The following is a 23,481-nucleotide window of genomic DNA, read 5'->3' on the forward strand; positions in this document are numbered from 1 at the left end:
ACCTTTATTAGAGGAAAAACCTACACCCGAACACTTAACAACGGAAACCCCAGTTTTCGTTACTACATTCAAATCGGTACAAAATGAAGATGGCGAAACAGTTATTGAAACAGAAAGTAAGAAAATAACTGAGGAGGAAGGCATCGTCATCGAAGAAGTTCTTAGCGATACCGAGCCAGTTATATATGATGATCAGACTGCCTTAAAGAATGTTGAAATTGTAGAAGTCGACGGATACACAGGTGAATTATTATACATACTATTATTAAACTACATACGTACCTCTATACATATTTACAAACAATTTACACAATAAACTGAAAAAAATTGTCATATGATGATATTTTTTTGTTGCAACATTGTAGATATTTTTTTTATTTGATAATTTTTTGTTTTTTAATATGTACATATTGAGGTATCAGTATTTCAAAATAAGTATGATTGCGTAAGAGCGCTTTTAAAAAGTGAAAGCAGAAACAAAACAGAACCAAAATAAAAAGTCGGTTAACGTCTCCGCCTATTTCTTTTTATTTAAATTCACGTCGTTTGTGTTGCACATTAACCAATATTCTTATGAATGAAGACTGCACAACATGTCTACCTAGTTTTAAGTAGCTTATAGAAAATTTACAGTTACTTAGTTAATAGAGAAATGAAAAGAAAAGTGCTACCGATACTGTTTAGAGCTAACTAGACCCAAATTTTCTCTTGTATAGACCAAGATAGCAAAGAGTACACAATAACAGAACCAGATGATGTCCTTGAAGACATTACACAAACACCAGATACAGATAAGAAAACGAAACATAAAATTAAGAAACAACAGAAAACTACACATAAATCATTTGAAAATATCGACGAAGCACCCGAAGAAGTAATTATAGAATATATGCCTGAAGAGGTGTACGAAGTGGAACGACCGGTTGATGTGGATGTGGTCGAAGATGAAGAAAAAGAAAAGATTTTGGTTGAACCCAAAATTACAGTGGTTAAAAAGCGTAAGATTAAAAAGAAGATCGACGGTCGTGAACAGGTTATTGAAGTGGTTACTACGCAAGAAGAAGGTAAGGAGGAAGAGAGTACAGTGATTGTTCATTCGGAGGATGATGAGAAGCCGGAGGATTTACAACCGACAGTACAACAAGTTAAAATCGTTGAAGAGTTGGTTGATACTCCGCATGCAAAGGTTGATGAAAAGCCGTCAATAAAGAAGAAGCGTAAGCCGAAGAAGGTGGTAAAAAAGGATGATTTGGATGAATATATACAATTCCTGATAGAACAAGAAATACCTAAAACGGTGCTACAAGAATATAAGCGTACGGAACTAGAGCAGCCACAGAAAGCGCGGAGCGATACGACGCCTACGACGAAACCCGTCAAATTAGTGCCAATGAAAATCGAAAGTATTGAGGTGAAAAAATCGGAGAGAATTGAAATTACATCGGTTGCAGAATTTCCGCAAATGTTGAAATTGAAGAAACCGAAACAGAAACCTAAAGAAGAGAAACCAAAAAAGGACGCAGCTGCTTTTAAGAATTTTAAATTGAAAAGCTGGATTAATTTCATACCATTTGCACCATATTGCTTTAAGCCTACTATAACCGAGTTGGAACCGATACGCGGTTGCGGTGAATTATCACGAAATATGGAGGAAGCAATGGTTGTTATTAAAAAGCGACGCGTTAAAGTTAAACACAGCGAAAAACCTGAAAAGGAGCTGGAAACATTGGATCTCGAAACATATGAAGAAACGAAAGTGGAAGAGGAAAAACAACCAGAAAAGGTGGAGAAATATAAACGACCAAAGAAGGTGACAATGGAACGAACTACTGACGTGCCAAGGAAGCTAAAACTAGGAAAAGGAAAGGTGCCTGAGAGTGCGGATGATATTGAGCAGATTACTTTGAAACCAATATCAAAGGATGTAACAGAAGATATTGTTGAAGAAACGGCCGAAAAGCCAACCGATGAGAAACCAAAACGAAAGAAGAGAGGTCGTAAACCGGGTGTTGGTGATACTTCCATACAATTCGAACCACAAAATTTCGATGAGGTGGAAACTGATGAAGAACAGATTTCAGAGGGTACGGAAACATCGCAACCGGAAACCGATACAACACCAGAGAAACCTAGATACAAACGTAAGAAGAAGATAACGCCACAACCAGAGACAATACAATATCCTATCAAACCGCAACAACCAAAAGAAACGGAAGATACTACGCAACCGGAATTGAAATTGCGTAAGCCACAAGGTGATAAACTTGATGTTGAGAAGGAGGGTATTAAGCTTAAGCCATACCATAAAATTGAAATACTCGAATTGGCACCTGAGGACGCTGAACAGCCGGAGGCACTAGAGGCACCGGTAATGGTTAAAAAACGTACAAAGAAGATACGTAAAATTAAACAAGAAACTCCTGCTGAAGAAAACATAATAGAAATCATTGAAATACCAGCTGCAAATGTAGAAGATGAACCTACGTATGAAGTTACGGTAACCACAACAGATATCAGTGAGTCCACTGAGAAGCGTGTGAAACCTAAAACATTGAAAAAGAAACGCGTCAAGTTAATGAAGGAAGATGAACTCGATGACTTCATTGCCGAATTGACAGAGGCGCCAGAAGATAAAATTTATGATTTCAATACCGTGGACTTCTACGAAATTAAAGTACAAGAACTACAGCCAGAATTCATTGAAGAAACTATTGTAAAGGATGATGGAAAAATAAAAACAGAAATACGCAAAAAGCGTAAGCTACTACATAAGAAGGGCGACGAGGAAAAGGTGATCGAAATTATCGAGACCACAGAATCAACGCCCGATTCAAAGGAAACTCTTTATGAAGTGCTTGTTGTGGATACCGAAGAAGTGCTGTCCACCGATTCAACAGCAGAAAAACCGAAGAAGAAAAAATCGAAGAAGCTGAAAAAGGACGAACTCGATGAATATATACAAAAATTAATCAACGCCGAAATTACCAAAACCGAACTCGAGAAGTATGAGAAAATCGATGTGGACGGTAAACCTAAAAAGCCAAAGAAAATGAAGAAGGTGCCACAAAAAGCGGTGCTAGAAATACCGGACACATTGGAAGTTGGCGTTGTAGAGTCTGCAGACTCAAAGGAAGCACCAAAACAGAAAAAACCGAAGAAGAAAATAGCACCTTTGGAGGAACAGCCGATAGAAGAAGCGCCTGAGGTGCCAGCAACTGAATTTTCAGTTGAGGTTAAAGACACTCTGCCCAGCAAAACAGAAAAAGAGGATAATGTGGAAGAAGTGATAACGCCAGAAGAGCTTCCAAAAGTGCCAGAAAAGGCTATAGATGATGTGGTAAGCATTGTAGAAATCTCTGAAAATGTTGAGGTCGTCACAAAAGAAGAAACAAGTGGTGAAATTAAAGAAGAAACGATCACAAAACGCAAATTTAAGAAGAAGAAGGGTGGCAAGGTTTACACTGTAGAAGTTATTGAAACTCATGCCAAGGATGAGCCTGAAGCCGAAGTAACTGTAATAACAACAGAAGATGTGAAGAAAACAGCAACACCACAGCCCGAAACACCAAAACGTGTGCCTAAGAAAATAACTAAGAAAGTCAAAAAGGAAGAACTTAAGGATTACGTTATGAAGGTTGTTGAAGAAATGCCAGAAGAATTTGCAGTGCAGCCCAAAGAATATGAAGAAATTCCGGAACAAGTTGAAAAACCGGTAGATGAAGATGTCTTCTTCAGAACAACTGTAGTAGAGGAGGCAGCCGATGAAATGGAAAAGCTAATAACTGAGGACGTTTCTCCTATTAAAGAAGATGTCGCAGAGAAAAAGAAGAAGCCGAAAAAGCCAAAACAATACAAAATTACAGAGACACAACCAGACACTCAGGAAGAATTGCCACAAAAGATTGAAATACAATCTGAAGAGGAAATCGATATTAAGGAAACTCCTATGACAGATGAATATGTTATCAATGTACAAGAAAAACATATAAAGAAAGTAAAGAAAGCAAAACGAGGCAAACCGAAAGAGGAACAAAAAATTGAAGAATACGTTGTACGCATTGAGGAATCGATGCCCGAAGTTACTACCACAGAAATCGTTGACGAACAAGGAGAGATTACGAAACAAACAACAACAAAACGCCGCCTTAAAAAGAAAGAAGGTCCCAAAGAGTATGTTATAGATGTAGTGGAAACATTTGAAGAAAATAAACCCGACGAAGTGGAGATCACTGTCTCAACAATAGAAGTCACACCAACTAATTTAACGGAACCTGCAGTAGAACAAACTAAAATTACTAAGAAGTTAAAAAAAAAGAAATCACCAAAAGACAATTTCGACGAATACTTACAACAGTTAATAGAACAGGAAATAACGAAAACGGAATTGGAAGAATTTACACCAATCGAATTTGGCAAAACACCAAAGAAACCGAAAAAGAAAACTAAACATCACAAAAAAACAATTGAAGTCATGGATGGAGTAGCTGTTACAATACATGAATTCGACGTAGAAGAAATACCCAGCGAAGAGGAGGAAGAAATTGATGAACCAATCGCTGAGGTAGTGATAGAAAAGGACCAACCTACACAACAAGACTATCAAGATTACAGAATTGGTGTAACCGATGAACAAGTTGAGCCAATGAAATTCGATGAGATAATAACTGAGGAACGTCCCACTAAAGTTAAAAAGCCAAAGAAACTTAAAACTACAGTTATAGAGGAAGCTCCTGTCACTTTGGAAGAAATTGAACAAACTGTTGCAACGGTCAAGGAGACCGATGAAACTGGTGAAGTCAAAGAAAAGACAGTTACTAAACGTAAAGTCAAACGTAAGCAAGGACCCAAAGAATTTGTTTTCGAAATATCGGAAATAAGTGAAGGAGCAGATCAACCTATAGCCGAAATAACAATTGTGCAAATAGACGAAACTCCTGTAACTGTTGATGAGGAAAAACCAACTAAACCAATTAAAAAGATAGTAAAGAAACCAAAACATGTACCAAAAGAAGATATACAGAACTATTTAGTAAATGTCATCGATGAATTCGTAGAACACGAAATAGTGTCCGAAAATGAGGAAGAAATTGTTGAAGCACCAATGGATGACATCAAGAAACGCATTTCTAAGCCCAAAAAGCATAAAGTCAAAGTCACAGAAGAAGACGTACAACCAGTTGAGGATGTACCTGAAGATCAAGTTGCATTAGTTGAGGAACCCACTGAAACTGTTGATAAAACGACGGACGAATACCAGATTGACATTACCGAGTCGACAGTCTACGAAAAGCCCACCAAGAAGATTACCAAGAAAATCAAGAAACAGAAATCGGACGCACAAAAACCAGATGAAGATTCACCAGATTTTATCGTACGCGTCTCATCGTTTGAAGAAACCCCCGAAGTTGATGTACCTGAGGAGCAAGTAATCCAAACTCAGTCAGACGAAACACAACCTGTGGACGATTATAATATTGTTGTAGAAGAAATAGAAACTACACAAGATGTACAGGAAATTGTCGAGGAAGGCGGTGGAAAAGTAAAACAGACAACGAAGAAACGTAAGATAAGGAAAACAGTTGGACCAAAAGAAGAAATAATAGAAATAATTGAGACACAATTAGACAACTCACCACTTGCTGAGGTGACCGTGATAGTGCAAAATGTAGAAACATTATCAGATTCTAAGGAGGAAGATAAACCACAAACTAAGAAGCCGAAGAAAACAAAAACGGTTAAAAAAGATGATCTTATTGAGTATATCTATAAATTAATTGAAGAAGATATACCAAAAACTGAATTGGAGAAGTATGAGAGAGTTGATTTGGAGGAACCAATAAAATTGAAAAAGAAGAAGAAACCAGAAAGAAAGGTAATCACTGTAAAAGAAGAAGAACCTGTAAAGGAGCAACTTGAATATTTTGAGGTCGATGTTACAGATGTCGAAGAGGTAAAACCAAAGAAACCAAGAAAGAAACCCTCTAAGGATGTAGTAGTTAAGGAAGAGGATATATCATCGCCGCAACCCGACGAGGAGGTTTCTGTTACACTGATTGAAGAAGATATTCCTAAAAAACCAAAGAAGAGCAAGAAATTGCCTGTCTCTATTACAGAAACTACACCTCAGGAAGTCATAGATGAAGAATACAAAATAGAAATCATCGAGGAGACTGTCGAAAAGGAAAAGACGACCGATGAAAATGGTGAGGTCAAAGAAAAAATTGTTAAAAAGAAAAAGGTTAAGCATACTAAAGGACCGGAAGAAGTAGTACTAGACATTATTGAAGTACACGATGAGAGCAATGATGAAGCTGAAATCACAGTCATAGCCACAACGCCCAGCAAGGACAATGACACACCACAAGAGGTACAAGTTAAGCAAAAGAAAACTAAGAAATTAAAAACAAAAGATGTACCCGAGTATATTGCCAAAATCGTAGATGAAATTCCAGCAGAAATATTCGAGGAATACAAACACGACGAAATTGAAGAGACTCCAAGAAAACCGGAGAAAAAGCCAAAGCTTAAAGTAAAACAAACTGAAGATGAAGGTGTCAAAGGAGAGGAGAAAGTACATGAATTCACTACAATGGTTGGAGAGGAAGAACCAGTACAGCCCGACGTAACAGAATATGAGATCACAACAGTTGAAGAGAAGGCTAAACTAAAGAAAAAGAAGCCCACTAAACCGAAAGTAAAAATAACAGACGAAGAAAAACCTGAAGAGGAGAAACCGGCTAAAGTAACTGTTAAGGAAAGTGAAATAGAAAATATCGAAACCATACCGGATTCGTCCGATAATATAAAAATTGTGGAAGCTGATAAGACCTCTCCTGAGGAAAAAGAATATACGGTAACAGCAACAGAAGAAGAATCTAAGCCAAAGAAGAAAAAGCCAACTAAACAAAAAGTTAAAGTAGTTGAGGAGGATAAAATAGGGGACGCACCTTCTGATACAGTTACGGTGCAAGATACGGTACCAAAGGATATCATTGAGGAATCTCCAGAAGAAGACGAAATAAAGATAACAGAAGAGCAACCAGTAACTGAAACTAAAAACTTCGAAGTAACAGTAACAGAAGAACAAACACAAATAAAGAAAAAGAAACCAACTAAACAGAAAATTAAGGTTGTTGAAGAGGACAGCCCCGACAAGGTGCCGTCTGAATCAATTGCAATTCAAGAAACGGTACCAAAGGACGTCAGTGGGGAAACTCCATCAGAAGAGATAAAAATTACCGAAGAACAACCCGCATCCGAAACTCAAGACTTCGAAGTAACAGCCACGGAAGAGCATAAAAAACCAAAGAAAAAGAAACCTGCCAAAGAAATAGTAAAATATGTTGAAGAAGACAAGATTGAGGATATACCGTCTGAGGATATAAAGATTGTTGAAGATCAACCTGCTTCTGATAGTGAAGACTTCGAAATAAAATCAACTGAAAAACCAACAAAACCAAAGAAAAAGAGGCCGACTAAAGAAAAGGTTAAGGTTGTTGAGGAAGATAAGCCCGAGGACGTACCTTCTGAAAAAATTTCTGTTCAAGATACACTGCCTGAGGATGTAAATGAAGAAACTTTTGTTGAAGAAATAACAATTGCTGAAGAGCAACCTATCGACGAAACAAAAGACTTCGAAGTAAGAGTAACGGAAGAACAAATAAAATCAAAGAAAAGGAAACCAACTAAACAGAAGGTTAAAGTTGTTGAAGAGGAAAAACCTCAGGATATATCTTTTGAAATAGCTACGGTCGATGAAGCCGTACCTAAACCAGTTCACGAATTACCAACTGAGGAGGTAAACATTGTGGAAGAACAGCCAATTTCCGAAGCTGAAGATTTCGAAGTATCACCAACTGAAAAACAAGAAAAACCAAAGAAAAAGAAACAGACCAAACAGAAAGTTAAAGTTGTTGAGGAAGACAAACCTGAAGATATACCTTTTCAAACAATTACAATCGACGAAGCAGTTCCTAAACCAGTTGAGGAAATACCATCAGAGGAAGTTAACATTATGGAAGAACAGCCAATTTCCGAAGCAGAAGACTTCGAAGTATCACCTACTGAAAAACAAGAAAAACCAAAGAAAAAGAAACAAACTAAACAGAAAGTCAAAGTTGTTGAGGAGGACAAACCGGAGGATAAACCTTTTGAAATAGTTACAACTAATGAAAAGTCTCCTGAAGATATCGAAGAAACTACGGCAGAAGAAATAAAGATTACGGAAGAACAACCTGTTTCTGAAACTGAGGACTTTGAAATAACCGTAACTGAAGAGAACGCAAAACTCAAGAAAAAGAAAACAATCAAACATAAAGTTAAAGTCATTGAAGAAGACAAGCCTGCAGAAACACGTACAGATAGTGTTGATGTTTCAGAAACTGTGGAACAAGTCGAGGATCAGCCAATTTCAGTGATCGAAGATTTCGAAGTAACAGTAACGGAAGAACAGACAAAATCAAAGAAAAAGAAGCCCACTAAGCAGAAGGTAAAAGTTGAAGAAGAGGTTAAACCTAAAGATATTCCTGAAGAACCAGTGCATGTAGAAGAAATCGAAACTAAAACGGAAGTAAAAGAAATTGTTGATGATAAAGGTGATGTACAAAAACAAATAGTAACCAAACGAAAATTGAAGCGTCAACAGGGACCCAGAGAGGATGTAATCGAAATAATAGAAGTACAAACCGCTGACCAACCCGAGGCAGAGGTAACCATCATCGAAACACAACCAGATAAGGAAGAAGAAATCACTAAACCCAAATCACAGAAAAAGAAAGTAAAGAAAGTCAAAAAGGATGATTTGCATGATTACATCCAAAAATTGATCGAAGAAGAAATACCAAAAACAGAATTAGAAAAGTATGAAAAAATCGAGTTTGAAACAACACCAAAGGTTAAAAAAGAAAGCGAAGAAATTGCCGATGTTACAGTAGAAGAAGAAACACCACAAGCAACTACAAAACCAGAGGCGAAGAAAAAGCCTAAACATAAGAAACCACAACAAAGCGTTGAAGAACAACCACTGGCCGAAGTACGTATTGTAGAACAGCCATCGGACGATATCGACGAACCAACAGCACAAATTAAGATTATTGAAACAGCAGAACCAATTGTTGTTACAGAGGAAACACCAGCTGAAATCAAAGTCGAGGAAATAACAGATCAGAAGGGAGAACCAATTCAACAAGTCACCACCAAACGTGTACTCAAAAAGAAAGAAAAAGGCAAAAAAGATAGCACAATAAACATAATAACTGTACAAGATGACAATAGTCCCGAAGCTATTGTCATTATAAGTGAAGAGCCAGAAACAGCGCCCACAATTCTCGAAGAAGAACAACCAGAACAAACTGTACAAACCACAGAACAAAAACCAAAGAAACCTAAAAAGACAATCAAGAAAATTAAAAAGGATGAACTAGATGAATATGTGCAGAAACTAATTGAAGAAGAAATACCAAAAGTAGAACTTGAACAATACGAAAAACCTGATCTGCCAATAGTAAAGAAACCGAAAGAAAAGAAAGAAACCACTAAACCACAAGACACTGAAGTAGTAGAAAAACTAGAAGCACTCAAAGACAGTGAAAAACCAGAAAAACCTAAAAAAGCAAAGAAACCCACAACCACTGAGACCACACAAGTCGTAGAAACACCACTTACAGACACAATAGACGAGATAGTTACCGTAGTCGAAGAAACCACTAAACCCAAAACACGTAAACAGCCTAAACAACAACAAGAAACACAGTTAGAGGACACAGAATCAACAACAACAACATCGGATACCACTGATACAAAACCAAAAACAATTAAACATAAGCCCAAAGAACAAAAAATCACTGAAGATACAAGTAAGTGCATTTGCGACTTTTGTTGCTGCCGCCACAGCAAGTGTTGCCATGCTCAAAACCTTCGTTACACATTTTTACTTTCTACTTATGTACTGAAACTTATGTAAAAAAAACAAAAAACCCCTTTGCATAAAGCAAGCAGCCTTTTATATTTTTAAACTATCTGTTGTGCCTACTATTTCCCCTTTTTTCTGCTACTGAGTTCCCAAATACTACATGTTGAATACTAAACATTTTACCTACAACAACAAATAAACATAACACACTATTTTTAGGCCAATAAAAAACATAAAATTAATTTTTAAGCAAAATGTTGTATGTAAAAAAATTTTCTGTGCTAAGGCATAAATGCTTAAAGTTGAGAAAATTATTTTGCCCTAATTCGAAAATTTTAAATATATTTCCTTTCACTTTTTTATATTAATAATTTCAAAATAAATTAATTATTAATTTAGAATTATTATGAGATAAAAAAAATATTTATATTACATATTAAACATAAACTAAACTAAAACTAAATAAATAAATAAATAAATAAAAACTTGAAACATACATAAAAACAATTATTTTTTTAAATAAAAAGTAAAAACATTTAATTAATTAGATATAAAAAAACTATATAAAAAGAAGTAAATTTAAAAAAAACTTCAAAAATACACTCGAAAATTTTTTAAATTTTTTAACTTTTTAAAATTTAATTTCAGTTAAAATTAGGAAAAATACAACTTTGTCATAGGAAGAAAAAAAAAAAAAATTTTTTTAATAAAATTTTAAATTTCTTAGAAAAAAAAAATTTTAATTTGATCAATAAACTTATAGAACTACTTTCCTTATTTTAAATTTAAATTTGAAATAAAAATTTTAATTATTCAAAATATATGGTATATAAAAAACATTAATAAACAAATAAACATAAAATAATTAATTAAAATAAATATTAATTAAGAAATAACAAACATACACAAAAACAATTTAAAATACTTCTTTTTTTAGATAATATTTAAACAAATATTTAAAGTGACAAGAAAAAATATTAAATATAATTAATTAAACTATTTTTTTTTAATTAAAAACTTTAACTCGTTTTTTTCATAACTTAAACTTTTAATCTTAAATATAAAAATAAAATATATAATATACTCAGGGTTGTAGTAAGTTTTGAAAAATTACACTATTGAAATAAAATTGAGAAATAGTTACAATTAAATTAAATAATAATTTATTGATCAAATAAAGAAATAAATAATATATAAGTATAAAAAAATGGTTTATATTTTTTATAAAAATAATAAAACTTATCACATTAAAAAAACAAAATAAAAAAATAAAAATTAAATATTATACATAAAAAAAGCTTTTAAAAAAAATTTAAATATTTATTCAAACTGTAAATTTTTAAATTAAAAAATTTTAATAAATAAAATTATATAAATTTGTATAAAAATATTAAAAAATGTTTAAATAGTTTAAATATAAAATGATATTTTCTACTTAATTTAAACAAAAAACTTATTTCAACTATAAAAAAGTAAACAAAAAATATGAAAAAATTAATATTATAATTATAAAATTATATAAATTTGTATAAAAATATTAAAAAATGTTTAAATAGTTTAAATATAAAATGATATTTTCTACTTAATTTAAACAAAAAACTTATTTCAACTATAAAAAAGTAAACAAAAAATATGAAAAATTAATATTATTATTATAAAATAACTCTAAATACTGATATACAAAAAACCATTTCAATTAAAACAAAAAAAAGTATAATAATAATAAAACAACAGAAGAAAGTCAGATAATTCAGAATATATATTTTTTCATATTAAATTATATATATTAGCAAAGTACCCCAAAAAGTATATATTATATATTTGAATAAATATGTAATGCATTTTAATAATAAAGGAAAAAAACTAAAAATCTGGAAGAAAATTTTAAAATTACAATTTTCTAAAAAGCTATGCGCCATGACTAATCCATTTATGCCTTAACCTCTAAATATATTTCTTTCGTTATATATAAACTATCACTTTCCAATCATATTAAAAGTAGACTCTATTTATAACATTTTTCTGTCAAATGCACTTTTTCTTTCCCCTTATTTATTATAGTGTTCGTCCGCTTATTTTTGTTTCGTCTAAAAAATCAAAACCTTTATAAATAATTGTGTTTGTCTTTAAGAAAGTAGTTTTAAGCCTATGTGTTCTTTTATCTTGTTAATATTATTATAATTGTTGAAAATATGAGTATTATAAAAAACAAAATCAATACTGTTTTCTCCCTAAATTAATTGCCATTTTTCGCATTTCTGTATTGCATTTGTACTCCTCTTGTCCGTCCAGCTTCGTTTTCCTCGTTATACATTAGCTAATAAATGGAAAATATCCACTACTATACATTAGTAACGTTTTGCTGTATATATGTGAAAAGCCTATCCACAAGGATATAAAACAAAAAAAAATCGTTTTTTCCAAAAATATTGTTTTATTTGTATCTTTGTACTCATATATGTATGTTTTATATATTAGGAGAAGAAACGGTGGTGCATAAGGATTACGAGTTCAGCATTGTGGAGCATGAACCAACGATAATAGAAGAAGAAGAAGAAGAGGAGGAACGGCCATTACAGGTGAGGATCATCGAAGAGGTGCCCGAGGTAGCGGATTCCCATCCGATTGAAGTGATAGAAGAGGAGCAACCAGAGGAGGAGGAAGTAGAAGTACCCACTGTGGGTGAGCAGGAGAAACCTAAAAAGAAGAAGAAGACTGTAAAGAAGAAAATCGACGAGCATGATCTTATCATACAAAAACTATTGGAACAGGACATTGAGAAAACCGAACTTGAGAAATATGAGAAATTCGAGTTTGAGAAGCCACAAAAGGTTAAAGCCGAATTTGCTAATATTGAGCCACAGAAAATCGTACGTAAAGAGCAGAAACCAACAAAATTGGTTATTGTGGAGGCAGCAGAGCTGCCACAATCTATTAAGTTGAAGCCAACCAAACGCAAGCCAAAAGTAGTCGATGAGCAGACCGTACAATTGCCTAAATTCAAGCTGAAGAGTCGCATGGAGGTAGTTACTTACCCACCAGAACTATTGATACCGAAAATAACGGAAATCGGTGCGATACGGGAAAGTGGTGAGCTTACGCGTAATATTGAGGAAGCTGAGGAAATTTTGAAGTTCAAGCCACGTAAGGTAAAGAAATTGAAACCAATTAAAGATGATTTGGAAAGGCCACAGCTAGAAACATATGAGAAATATGTAAGCAGTGAAGAGGAGGTAGAAGAACCGACACCTTATCAGAAACCTGAAAAGGCGCCAAAACCAGAACAAAAGCCGCAAGAAGTTAAACTGAAGATAGGTAAAGGAAAGAAGAAGCCCATCGCTGAGGAACAGCCTGAAAGTGTGACTTTGAAAAAGACACCGGAGAAACCGAAAGAGGCTGAAGTTGTCGAAGAAGATGTTACCAAAAAGAAGGAAGTGGCAACAGTTACAGTGGTTGAAGAAACTGCAAAACAGCCCACTTATGAATTGCAGCCATTTGAGCCAACCGACTTTGAACATCCAGAGTACGAAAAGGAGGAAATTGAACCCATCGAATTTTCTGAAGAACCAAAGCCAAGCAAGAAGGAACCCAAACAAAAGCATAAGCCTAAGCCCAAACCAAAACCTGAGCCAGAAGTAAATATAACACAAATTGTGCCCGGTGTGCCTAAAGAACAAGAAGAGGCACCTGAAGAGGAGGTTAAATTCCGTATTCCAGAGAGCAAAGCACCTGAAGAAACAAAAGAAGAAGTTAAACTAAAACCAGTAAAAAAGGAAAAGGTAGTACCAGCAACCGAAGAGGAGGCTAAGGTAGTTCCCACCGAAGAGGAAGTCGAAAAAGTGCCTACAATCGAAGCTGAGGAAAACATTGAGAAGAAAAAGAAGCCGAAAGCCAGAAAACCACAACAAAAGCAGGAAGAAACTGTGGAGGAGAAACCGGAGGAACAATTTGAGATTTCTATTACCGAAGAGGAACAAGTAATTGTACCAGAGCAGCCAGCTGAAGAGAAACCTGCTGAAATCAAGATTAAAAAGAAGAAACCTAAGGAGGTACCAGTGGCTGAAGTACAAGTAGTTGAGGAAGTTCCTGCAGAGGAAATCATAGAAGAAACACCAGTTGAGTATAAAATTACAACCACTGTCATTGAACCTGAAGAAGCGCCTGAAGAGCATAAAGTACGTGTTATTGATTACGATCAGAAGGAGGTTACTGTAGAAGAAGTGGTTGAAGAAAGGGTGGTTACACGCAAGAAGAAGCCGAAACCACAGAAGCCGGAGGAATATGAGTACACGGTTGCGGAGCCCAAAGAAATGGAAGTTCCAGCACAGGAGGAAATAATTGCAACCCAGCCTGAGAAGCCAGAAGAAGAAATTATTGAAGAAGCGATAGTGGAGGTAAAAGAAATAATTGATATACCCGAAGAACCAATTGCGAAGGTCAGCATGAAAAAAAAGAAGCCAGCTAAGAAACCTGAGGAAGCAACTGAGGTTGAAGAGGTACCTTTAATCGAAGAAGTTAAAGAGGATATAACAGAAATAGAGAAGGTTGAAGATATTGTCGCTGAAGAAGTTATCAAGAAAAAGAAGCCAAAGAGCTATAAATTTAAATTAACTGAAACAGAAGCTGAAGAAGTGCCCGAGCAACCGGTTGAAGAAATACAAGAGGAAATTGAGATACCTAAGCCAGTAGAGGAGAAAATTGTAGATTTCCCAACATACGAAATTACGACAACAGATATAGAAGCTGAGGTTCCACAGCCCATAGAAGAAGTTAAAGAAGTCGAAATTAAAGAGAAAAAACCTAAAAAGTTAAAGGTAGCGGAGACTCCAAAAGAATATGAAGTTGGAATAGTTGAAGAAGTGGCTGCATCAGTTGATGAAAAGGATGACCAACCAGATGGCGCCATCTTCTCAATCAAGAAAAAACCAAAGAAGCAGGCTCCTGAAGAATTTGAAGCTTCCGTAGTTTTAACCGAACCAAAGCCTGTGGAAGAAGTTGAAATACAAGTGGAAATAAAGAAGAAACCAAAGAAACCTAAGACTAAAGAAGAAGCATCTGCTGTTCATGAAGTTAAGATTATTGAAACGGAAATTCCGAAAGAAGAAATTTTGGAACAAGCTATAGAAGAGATAACAGTTATCACAGAAGTGCCTGCTATAGAGGAAGCGCCTAAAGAATATAAATTTGGCATTGTCGAATCTCAAATTGAAGAAGAAATTGCTGAGGCGGAATTCACAGTTAAAGAAGAAGAAATCGTTGAGAAGCCAAGAGAAGAATCTGTAGCTGAGTTTGCTGTTAAAGAAAGTAAACCAGTGGAAGAAGTTGTGGAGGAAGCTAAAATAAAGACCAAAAAGTCCAAAAAGAAGCCAGCAGAGGCACAAGAAGTTGAATTAAAAGTAAAAGTCACAGAAGAAATTCCAGAAAAACCCACGCCAGAGGTGGAAGAAGTAGAAGAGATAGTTACCGTTCCCGAAAAAGTTGTGACCGAACAAAAGCCCAAAGAATATGTTATTGGTGTTAAGGAGTCTATGCCTGAAAAACCTGAACAAGTACCTGTTGAAGAAACCGAAACACCTCAAGAACAAAAGGAAACGATTGAAGAAGCGCCCTTACAAGAGGTAAAAGTTATTACAACTACTCCGAAAGAGACAATAACTGAAGAGGTATCTGTGGTTAAGAAAAAAGTTAAAAAACCGAAGGAAACTAAAGAAGAGCTGAAGGTCGATGTGGTTGAAGAAGTACCAAAAACTGTTGAAGAAGAAACGCAGCCGGAAATAAACGTTCCAGTCCAAATTGAGGAGGAAGTAGAAGAGCAACCAAAGGCGTATGAGGTTCAAATTAGAGAAACAGAAGCTAAAGAAGAAACCATTGAAGAACAAATTACCATACCAAAGAAGAAGAAACCAACGCCTCAAGTGACAGAAGAGCCAGAAGAAGAAGTAAAACTGACAACAACAAAACCGGTTGAAGAAGTGCAAGAAGAAGTTAAGATCAAAAAGAAACCTAAAAAGAAGCCAGCCGAAGAAGAAGCCGCTGCTGAGCTTAAAGTAACCGTGGTTGAAGAAATACCTATTGTTCAGGAAATCGAAGAAGTTGTGGAAGAAGTGGAAGAAGTACAACCTGTAACTAAAATTGTTGAAGAAGAGAAGCCAAAAGAATATGAGTTCAAGGTAACAGAAAGTGAGGCTGAGAAACCAAAAGAAGTAGTTACTGCAGAAGAGGTTACTCTTTCACAGAAGAAGAAGAAGCCCGCTCCACAAGTTCAAGAAGAACCAGAAGTAGAAGTTAAACTGACAACAATTGAACCTGTGAAAGAAGTTCAAGAAGAAATTAAAATCAAAAAGAAACCAAAGAAAAAGCCAGAAGAAGAAGTGGCTGAAGTTGAACTTAAGGTTAGTGTTATTGAAGAGGTACCAGCTGCTCCGACAGTAGAAGAGCAAATTGTGGAGGAAGAAGAAGTGAAACCCACAGCTCAAGTAATAAAAGAAGAATTAGCAAAGGAGTACGAAATTCAGGTTACAGAAAGTAAGATTGAAAAACCAAAAGAAGAAATTGTTGAAGAACAGATCAGCTTACCAGCTAAGAAAAAACCAACTCCTCAAGTAACCGAAGAACCAGAAGCAGAGGTTACATTGACAACAACGAAACCAACAGAGGAAGTGAAGGAAGAAGTCAAAATTAAGAAGAAACCTAAAAAGGAACCTAAAGTTGAAGAAGCTCAAGCCGAGCTCAAGGTGACTGTTGTGGAAGAGATACCTGCTGCTCCTGAGGTGGTTGAAGAAATTGAGGAAGTGGAAGAAATCCAAACGAAACCAGAAGAACCGAAACCAAAGGAATATGAATTTAAGGTTACAGAAACTGAAAAACCAAAGGAAGAAGTCTCTGAAGAACAAATAACACTTCCGAAGAAAAAGAAACCCACTCCTCAAGTAACCGAAGAACCAGAAGCAGAGGTTACATTGACAACAACGAAACCAACAGAGGAAGTGCAGGAAGAAGTCAAAATTAAGAAGAAACCCAAAAAGGAACCTAAAGTTGAAGAAGCTCAAGCCGAGCTTAAGGTGACTGTTGTGGAAGAGATACCTGCTGTTCCTGAGGTGGTTGAAGAAATTGAGGAAGTGGAAGAAATCCAAACGAAACCAGAAGAACCGAAACCAAAGGAATATGAATTTAAGGTTACAGAAACTGAAAAACCAAAGGAAGAAGTCTCTGAAGAACAAATAACACTTCCGAAGAAGAAAAAACCAACTCCTCAAGTAACCGAAGAACCAGAAGCAGAGGTTACATTGACAACAACGAAACCAACAGAGGAAGTGAAGGAAGAAATCAAAATTAAGAAAAAACCTAAAAAGGAACCTAAAGTTGAAGAAGCTCAAGCCGAGCTCAAGGTGACTGTTGTGGAAGAGATACCTGCTGCTCCTGAGGTGGTTGAAGAAATTGAGGAAGTGGAAGAAATCCAAACGAAACCAGAAGAACCGAAACCAAAGGAATATGAATTTAAGGTTACAGAAACTGAAAAACCAAAGGAAGAAGTCTCTGAAGAACAAATAACACTTCCGAAGAAAAAGAAACCCACTCCTCAAGTAACCGAAGAACCAGAAGCAGAGGTTACATTGACAACAACGAAACCAACAGAGGAAGTGCATGAAGAAATCAAAATTAAGAAGAAACCCAAAAAGGAACCTAAAGTTGAAGAAGCTCAAGCCGAGCTCAAGGTGACTGTTGTGGAAGAGATGCCTGCTGCTCCTGAAGTGGTTGAAGAAATTGAGGAAGTGGAAGAAATCCAAACGAAACCAGAAGAGACGAAACCAGAAGAGACGAAACCAAAAGAATATGAATTTAGGGTTACAGAAACTGAAAAGCCAAAGGAAGAAGTATTTGAGGAACAAATAACACTTCCAAAGAAAAAGAAACCAACTCCTCAAGTCACAGAAGAACCGGAAACCGAGGTCAAATTGACAACAAAGAAACCAACTGAGGAGGTTCAGGAAGCAATTAAAATTAAGAAGAAACCGAAAAAAGAACAAAAACCGGAAGAAGCTGCAGCTGAACTGAAAGTTACAATTGAAGAGGAGGTACCCCAAGAACAAGTGCAGGTGGAAGAGGTAGAAGAAATAGAAGAAGTGATAGTGCCTAAGGAAGAAAAGCCTGAAGAGAAACCAAAGCAATATGAATTCAAAATTAAAGAAACTGAACCACAAACCGAACAAATTGTCGAAGAGGAAGTTACATTGCCAAAGAAAAAACCTATTAAACCTGAAATAGTGGAAGAGCCTGAAGCGGAAGTAACTTTGAAACCTAAAAAGAAGATCGAAGAAGTGGAGGAAGAACTCAAAGTTGTCAAGAAAAAGCAAAAGAAACCTAAGGAAGAAGCGGCAACTGAGTTCACTGTACAAGTCGAGGAAGAAATTGTACCCGAACCTGTTGTTGAAGAAATAGAAGAGATCGAAGAAGTATTTGTGCCTAAAAAAGCAAAAGAGATAGAAGAAACTGAAGAGGTTGAAGTGAAATTGAAGAAACCCACGCCAGAAGAAGTTCCAGAAGATGTACAAGTTGACGTTGTGCTCAAGCCAAAGAAACCTAAACAGGTTGAAACAGAGGAGTTCGCAGTCGACGTCAAACTGCCGAAACAAAAGAAAACGACAGAAGAAACAACGGACGAAACAGTTGCACTGAAAAAGAAGAAGAAGCCCAAGCCAGTTGTCGAAGAGGCGGCTGATGAACTGAAAATAACTAAAGAAGTGATCGAGGAACGTCCAGTTGAAATTGAGGAAGAAGAAATTGTCGAAGAAGCTGTCGTTATGCGCAGAAAACCGAAGAAACCATTCGAACCAACAGTTGAAGAACATGACGAACAAGAATTTAGTTTGTCTTTGAAGAAACCTAGACAAATAAACGAGGGTGTGACAGAAGAAGCTACAGTTTTAAAGAAACGTCCCTCACGACCAATGGTATTCGACGAAGCTGGTGCAGAACTCTCTATCAAACGGGAAGAGGAATACGAAGAGGGTGAAGATATCGAAGAATTTGTAGTGGAAAGAGGACTAAAACCAAAGCCATTGCAAATAACCGAAGAAAACGAACAAGAATATACGGTTAAGAAATTGAAGCGACGCAAGAAGGGTGTAGAAATACCCGAGTTTACCGATGTCGAAAATGTTACATTCCGTCCTAAAACGACAAAAACTAAAGAAGATGTCGATCAAGAGTTCAATATTGCATTAGATCAATATGCTGAAGAAGAGATTTCCATGTCCGGTAAAGTTAAGTTGAAGAAACCTATAACGAAGACATATTCTGAAGCGGCTGATGAAGCTAAAATCAAGATCTTTGAAGATTATGACGATGACGAAGGTCCAATCATTGAAGAAATACGCGATGACAGTAGTATTGAAGATACAATGTACGATGTAGAAGAACCCGAAGAATATCAAGTGGAAGAATTGCCACCTGACGATTTCGATTTCACGATTAAACCGAAATCTACTAAACCCAGATATTCGATACAAGATGAGGAGGAGGAGCAATTCTTGATTGGTATTCGTCGTCCGAAGAGCGATTCGGTAACGTACGATGAGGACTCATTCACATTCAAAAAGAAACGAAAGGTTGTGCAACAAATTTTCAATGAAGGTCAGTAATAACAAAAACTTTTATTACAAGTATAGCAGATAAATGAAAACACCTGAATTATATACCGCGCATTTGATCATTTGACTGCTTGGCAATAAATATTTAATTGTCTTTTTTATCTTCAAATGAATAAATTCAATTTAGCAGGCTTATATGATAACAGCGTTAGTAATGTGAGGTAACGGCTTTTAATGCAAACATTCATGTCTCCCCATTCTAAATGTACTCATAATAAATATCTGTTACACCATTAACATTTCACTTGTGAGAAAATTATGGATCTCTTCTTAATTTGGTATTTATTTAAAATTTTTCTTATCATATTTGCATATCGACAGAGGGCGCTTCATTAAATATCACACGCGAAATGAATATTGAAGGTAAGATTTCAAATCTACTCCACTATATCTTGACAGCGTTGATAACTAATGTACCCATATGTACCCTCCTTTCAGAAACCGATGACGAGAATGCCATGTATTCCATTTGCAATTATATCGCCGACAATGATGAGGCAATCAATTTGGTCGAGGGTGAGAAGGTTTATGTGATCGGACGTCACAGCTCAGAATGGTGGTATGTAAAGAAGAACATAACTGAAGAGGAGGGCTGGGTACCTGCACAGTATCTTATGGAACCAGTCGAATACCAGCATTATGTACAGAAGAAATTACATGAGAAAATCGACAAACTGCCAGTATTCGAACGTAAGTTTCTGATTTTTTTTTTTATAAAATTCTAAAAAGAACAAAAATTATTGGTAAATATATAGCATACAGGGTGACAAAAATATATACATTTGTACGACGCTTATAAAATTTTACTACATCATAGAATTTGTTGTGAAGATTTCATAATTCATTGCCGTGTAGCCTTGGTCTCTTAAGTTAACCGCATTCAATATAAATAAATATAAACGAATGGGCATTGGAGGTTTATAAATTTCGAAAACAACAATTTTTTCTCACCCTATATAGCCATTAATATACTTAAATGCTTAACGTATGTGAATATCGTTCATTGTTTTTGTAAAATTTGGTAAGAGTGTGTCTTGTTCATCTTATGTTTAACACAACGTGTTCTGTTCTATTGTTTCTTCTATAACACATCAATGTTTGAAGGTCCCGGACCTGAAGAGAAACCCTTGGCACCACGTTTCATTGAAAAATTACAACCAATTCACACGCCTGATGGTTATACCGTACAATTTGAATGCAAAGTTGAGGGTATGCCACGCCCACAAATCGCTTGGTTCCGCGAAACTGCCATAATAAAGCCTTCCCAGGACTTCCAAATGTACTATGATGATGATAATGTTGCAACATTGATAATACGCGAAGTATTCCCAGAAGATGCTGGTAAATTTACTTGTGTCGCTAAAAATGCTGCCGGTTTCACTTCATCCACAACGGAACTAATTGTTGAGACACCATTGTCTGATCATGGTTCCGATGCTACGGGCTTATCGCGTAAGAGTCTGTCACGTGAATCATCACTAGCCGATATACTCGAAGGTATACCACCGACCTTCTCACGCAAACCGAAGGCACAATATGTTGATGAAGATACGAATGTAATATTGGAATGCCGTTTGGTGGCTGTACCCGAGCCCGATATTGTTTGGACCTTTAATGGCGAGGAAATCGATGTTGAGGAAACCAAAAATATACGCGTTGTTACCGAATCTGATATGCACATGTATTGTAGTGTTGTACACATTACGAAAGTAAAGAAATATCAGGAAGGTACCTATGAGGTGATTGCCACTAACCGGGAAGGCGAATCTCGATTGCCGATTGTTTTGAAGGTACGTACAGATGAAAAAGAACCACCACAAGTATTGGAACCGCTACGTAACACTGTTGTGCGTGAGGGCGAAAGCGTCGTCTTGACCACACAAATTGTGGGTAATCCACGTCCTAAGGTGACCTGGTACAAAGATGGCAAACCAATTACGAAGAATACTAAATCTGACAAAGATACACATACTTTGACATTGATCTCACCGAAAGCAGATGAAAGTGGTGAATATACTGTGAAGGCAGAAAATCCATTGGGCAGCGTAGAAACAACGGCTAACCTAACGATTGAAGGTAGTATTTTTGTTTATTGTTTTATGTTAGGCTAAACTCTACGCCCTAAATAAATATAAAAATTTACCTTACCACTTTCTAAACAAAATTTCTGTACTCCTATCCCCAAACAGAACCTTCTACTGGCAATGCAGAACCACCGTTGTTCGTCGAACGTTTCGAGGAGCAATCTGTGCCGCAAAAGGGCACAATTCGTTTGCCTGCTAAGGTTACGGGCAATCCAGTGCCTGAGGTGCAATGGCTTTTCAATAATAATCCACTCTATCCCTCACAACGTGTACAACAAATCTACGATGGTGAGAATATTGAGCTCATTATCAAGGACGCCAACCCCGATACAGATTCCGGTGATTACAAGTGTATCGCCAGTAATCCGATTGGTAAAACATCACATGGAGCGCGTGTTATTGTTGAGGTTGATGAGGTTACGTTCACCAAGAAACTTAAGAAAACCATAACCATCGAAGAAATCCAATCGCTCACGTTGGAGTGTGAAACCTCACATGTGGTCACAACAAAATGGTTCTTCAATGGCAAAGAGCTCAGCGGTATGGATCATCGTGTAGTCGTTGAAGATGGCAAAATACATAAACTAGTGATACGTAATACCAATTTGCGTGATAGCGGTACTTATGTTTGCAAAGTTAAAAATAAGGAGACCGAGTCCACAGTTGAAGTTTTGCCACGTAAACCTGAATTCATAAAAATACTCGAAGACTACGAGGTAACCGAAAAGGAGACTGCAATTTTCGATGTTGAAGTATCCACGGATAATGCTGAAGTCGTATGGTTTAAGGATGGTGAAAAGATCACTCCCGAAAAGAAAAATGTAGAATTTGTCAACGTGGGTAGGGTGCGTAAACTCATAATACGTGAAATCACCATACACGATGAAGGCGAATACACCTGTAAGTTAGAAGAGCAGGAATGCAGCGCTGAACTTACGGTTATTGAATTGCCGCCCGAAATTGTGAAACCTTTGGAGGATGTTACCGTAACACAAGGCGAGAATGCCGGTTTCGCAATTGAATTGAGTAAGGGAGATGCTTTAGTTAAATGGTTCAAGGATGGCAAAGAACTACCACTTAACGGACACATGCAACTAACGATCGATGGTAAGAAACAAACGCTCAGGATCGTAGAGGCCAAACCATCGGATGCCGGACAATATACCATACAAGTGGGTCCACAAACTTCAAAGGCACAACTAATCGTCGAGGAACCGTTGGTGAACTTCGTGTTGCCATTACCTGATGTGACTATCGCCACGAAGGGTACAGATGCCGAGTTCACTGTTAAATTATCACAGCCTGATGTCGAGGTCACTTGGTATAAGAAGGCTAAACCCATTAAACCCAACAAAAAGCATGAAGTATTTGTTGAGGGTACCGTTAGGCGTTTGGTTATACACGATGCCGATGATGATGATAGCGGTGATATTAGTTGTACTGCTGCTAATGCAACAACAGCAAGTAAATTGTGTGTTGAGGAAATTCAAACATTACCCATCATCACTACTGACAAGGATCAAACAATTAAGGTTAAGGAGAATGATGATGTTACGATGACAGTCAAATTTTCTGGCACACCAAAACCAGATGCCGAATGGAGTACGACAAAGAATGTTGTTGTCAAGAATAAGCATTTAATACCCACATTAGATGAACAATCGGCATCGCTTACCATCAAAAAGGTGGTGGACGATGACGAAGGTATATACACTGTAAGACTGAAGAATCCAGTTGGCGAAGTGGAAGCCACGCTTAACTTGATCATAATGAGTGAGTATTTGAGTTTGAATATGTTTTGAAGTTTATTTTCGATTCGTGTTTAGCTTTTGCGCGA

General features: G+C 36.3%; 1 protein-coding gene across 1 annotated transcript in view; it reads left to right on the top strand.

Moving 5' to 3' along the window:
- Positions 1-23,481, top strand: part of LOC106617325 (titin) — a 75,959-nt gene that overhangs the window by 44,636 nt on the left and 7,842 nt on the right. Inside the window, 7 exon segments of the mRNA XM_070111797.1 lie at positions 12-242; positions 717-9,854; positions 12,389-19,543; positions 19,882-19,923; positions 19,999-20,250; positions 20,665-21,636; positions 21,750-23,417. Of these exon segments, the coding sequence (XP_069967898.1) occupies positions 12-242; positions 717-9,854; positions 12,389-19,543; positions 19,882-19,923; positions 19,999-20,250; positions 20,665-21,636; positions 21,750-23,417 (19,458 nt within the window).

Source organism: Bactrocera oleae, chromosome 6 (genome assembly GCF_042242935.1).
Source record: "Bactrocera oleae isolate idBacOlea1 chromosome 6, idBacOlea1, whole genome shotgun sequence".
Lineage (NCBI taxonomy): Eukaryota > Metazoa > Arthropoda > Insecta > Diptera > Tephritidae > Bactrocera > Bactrocera oleae.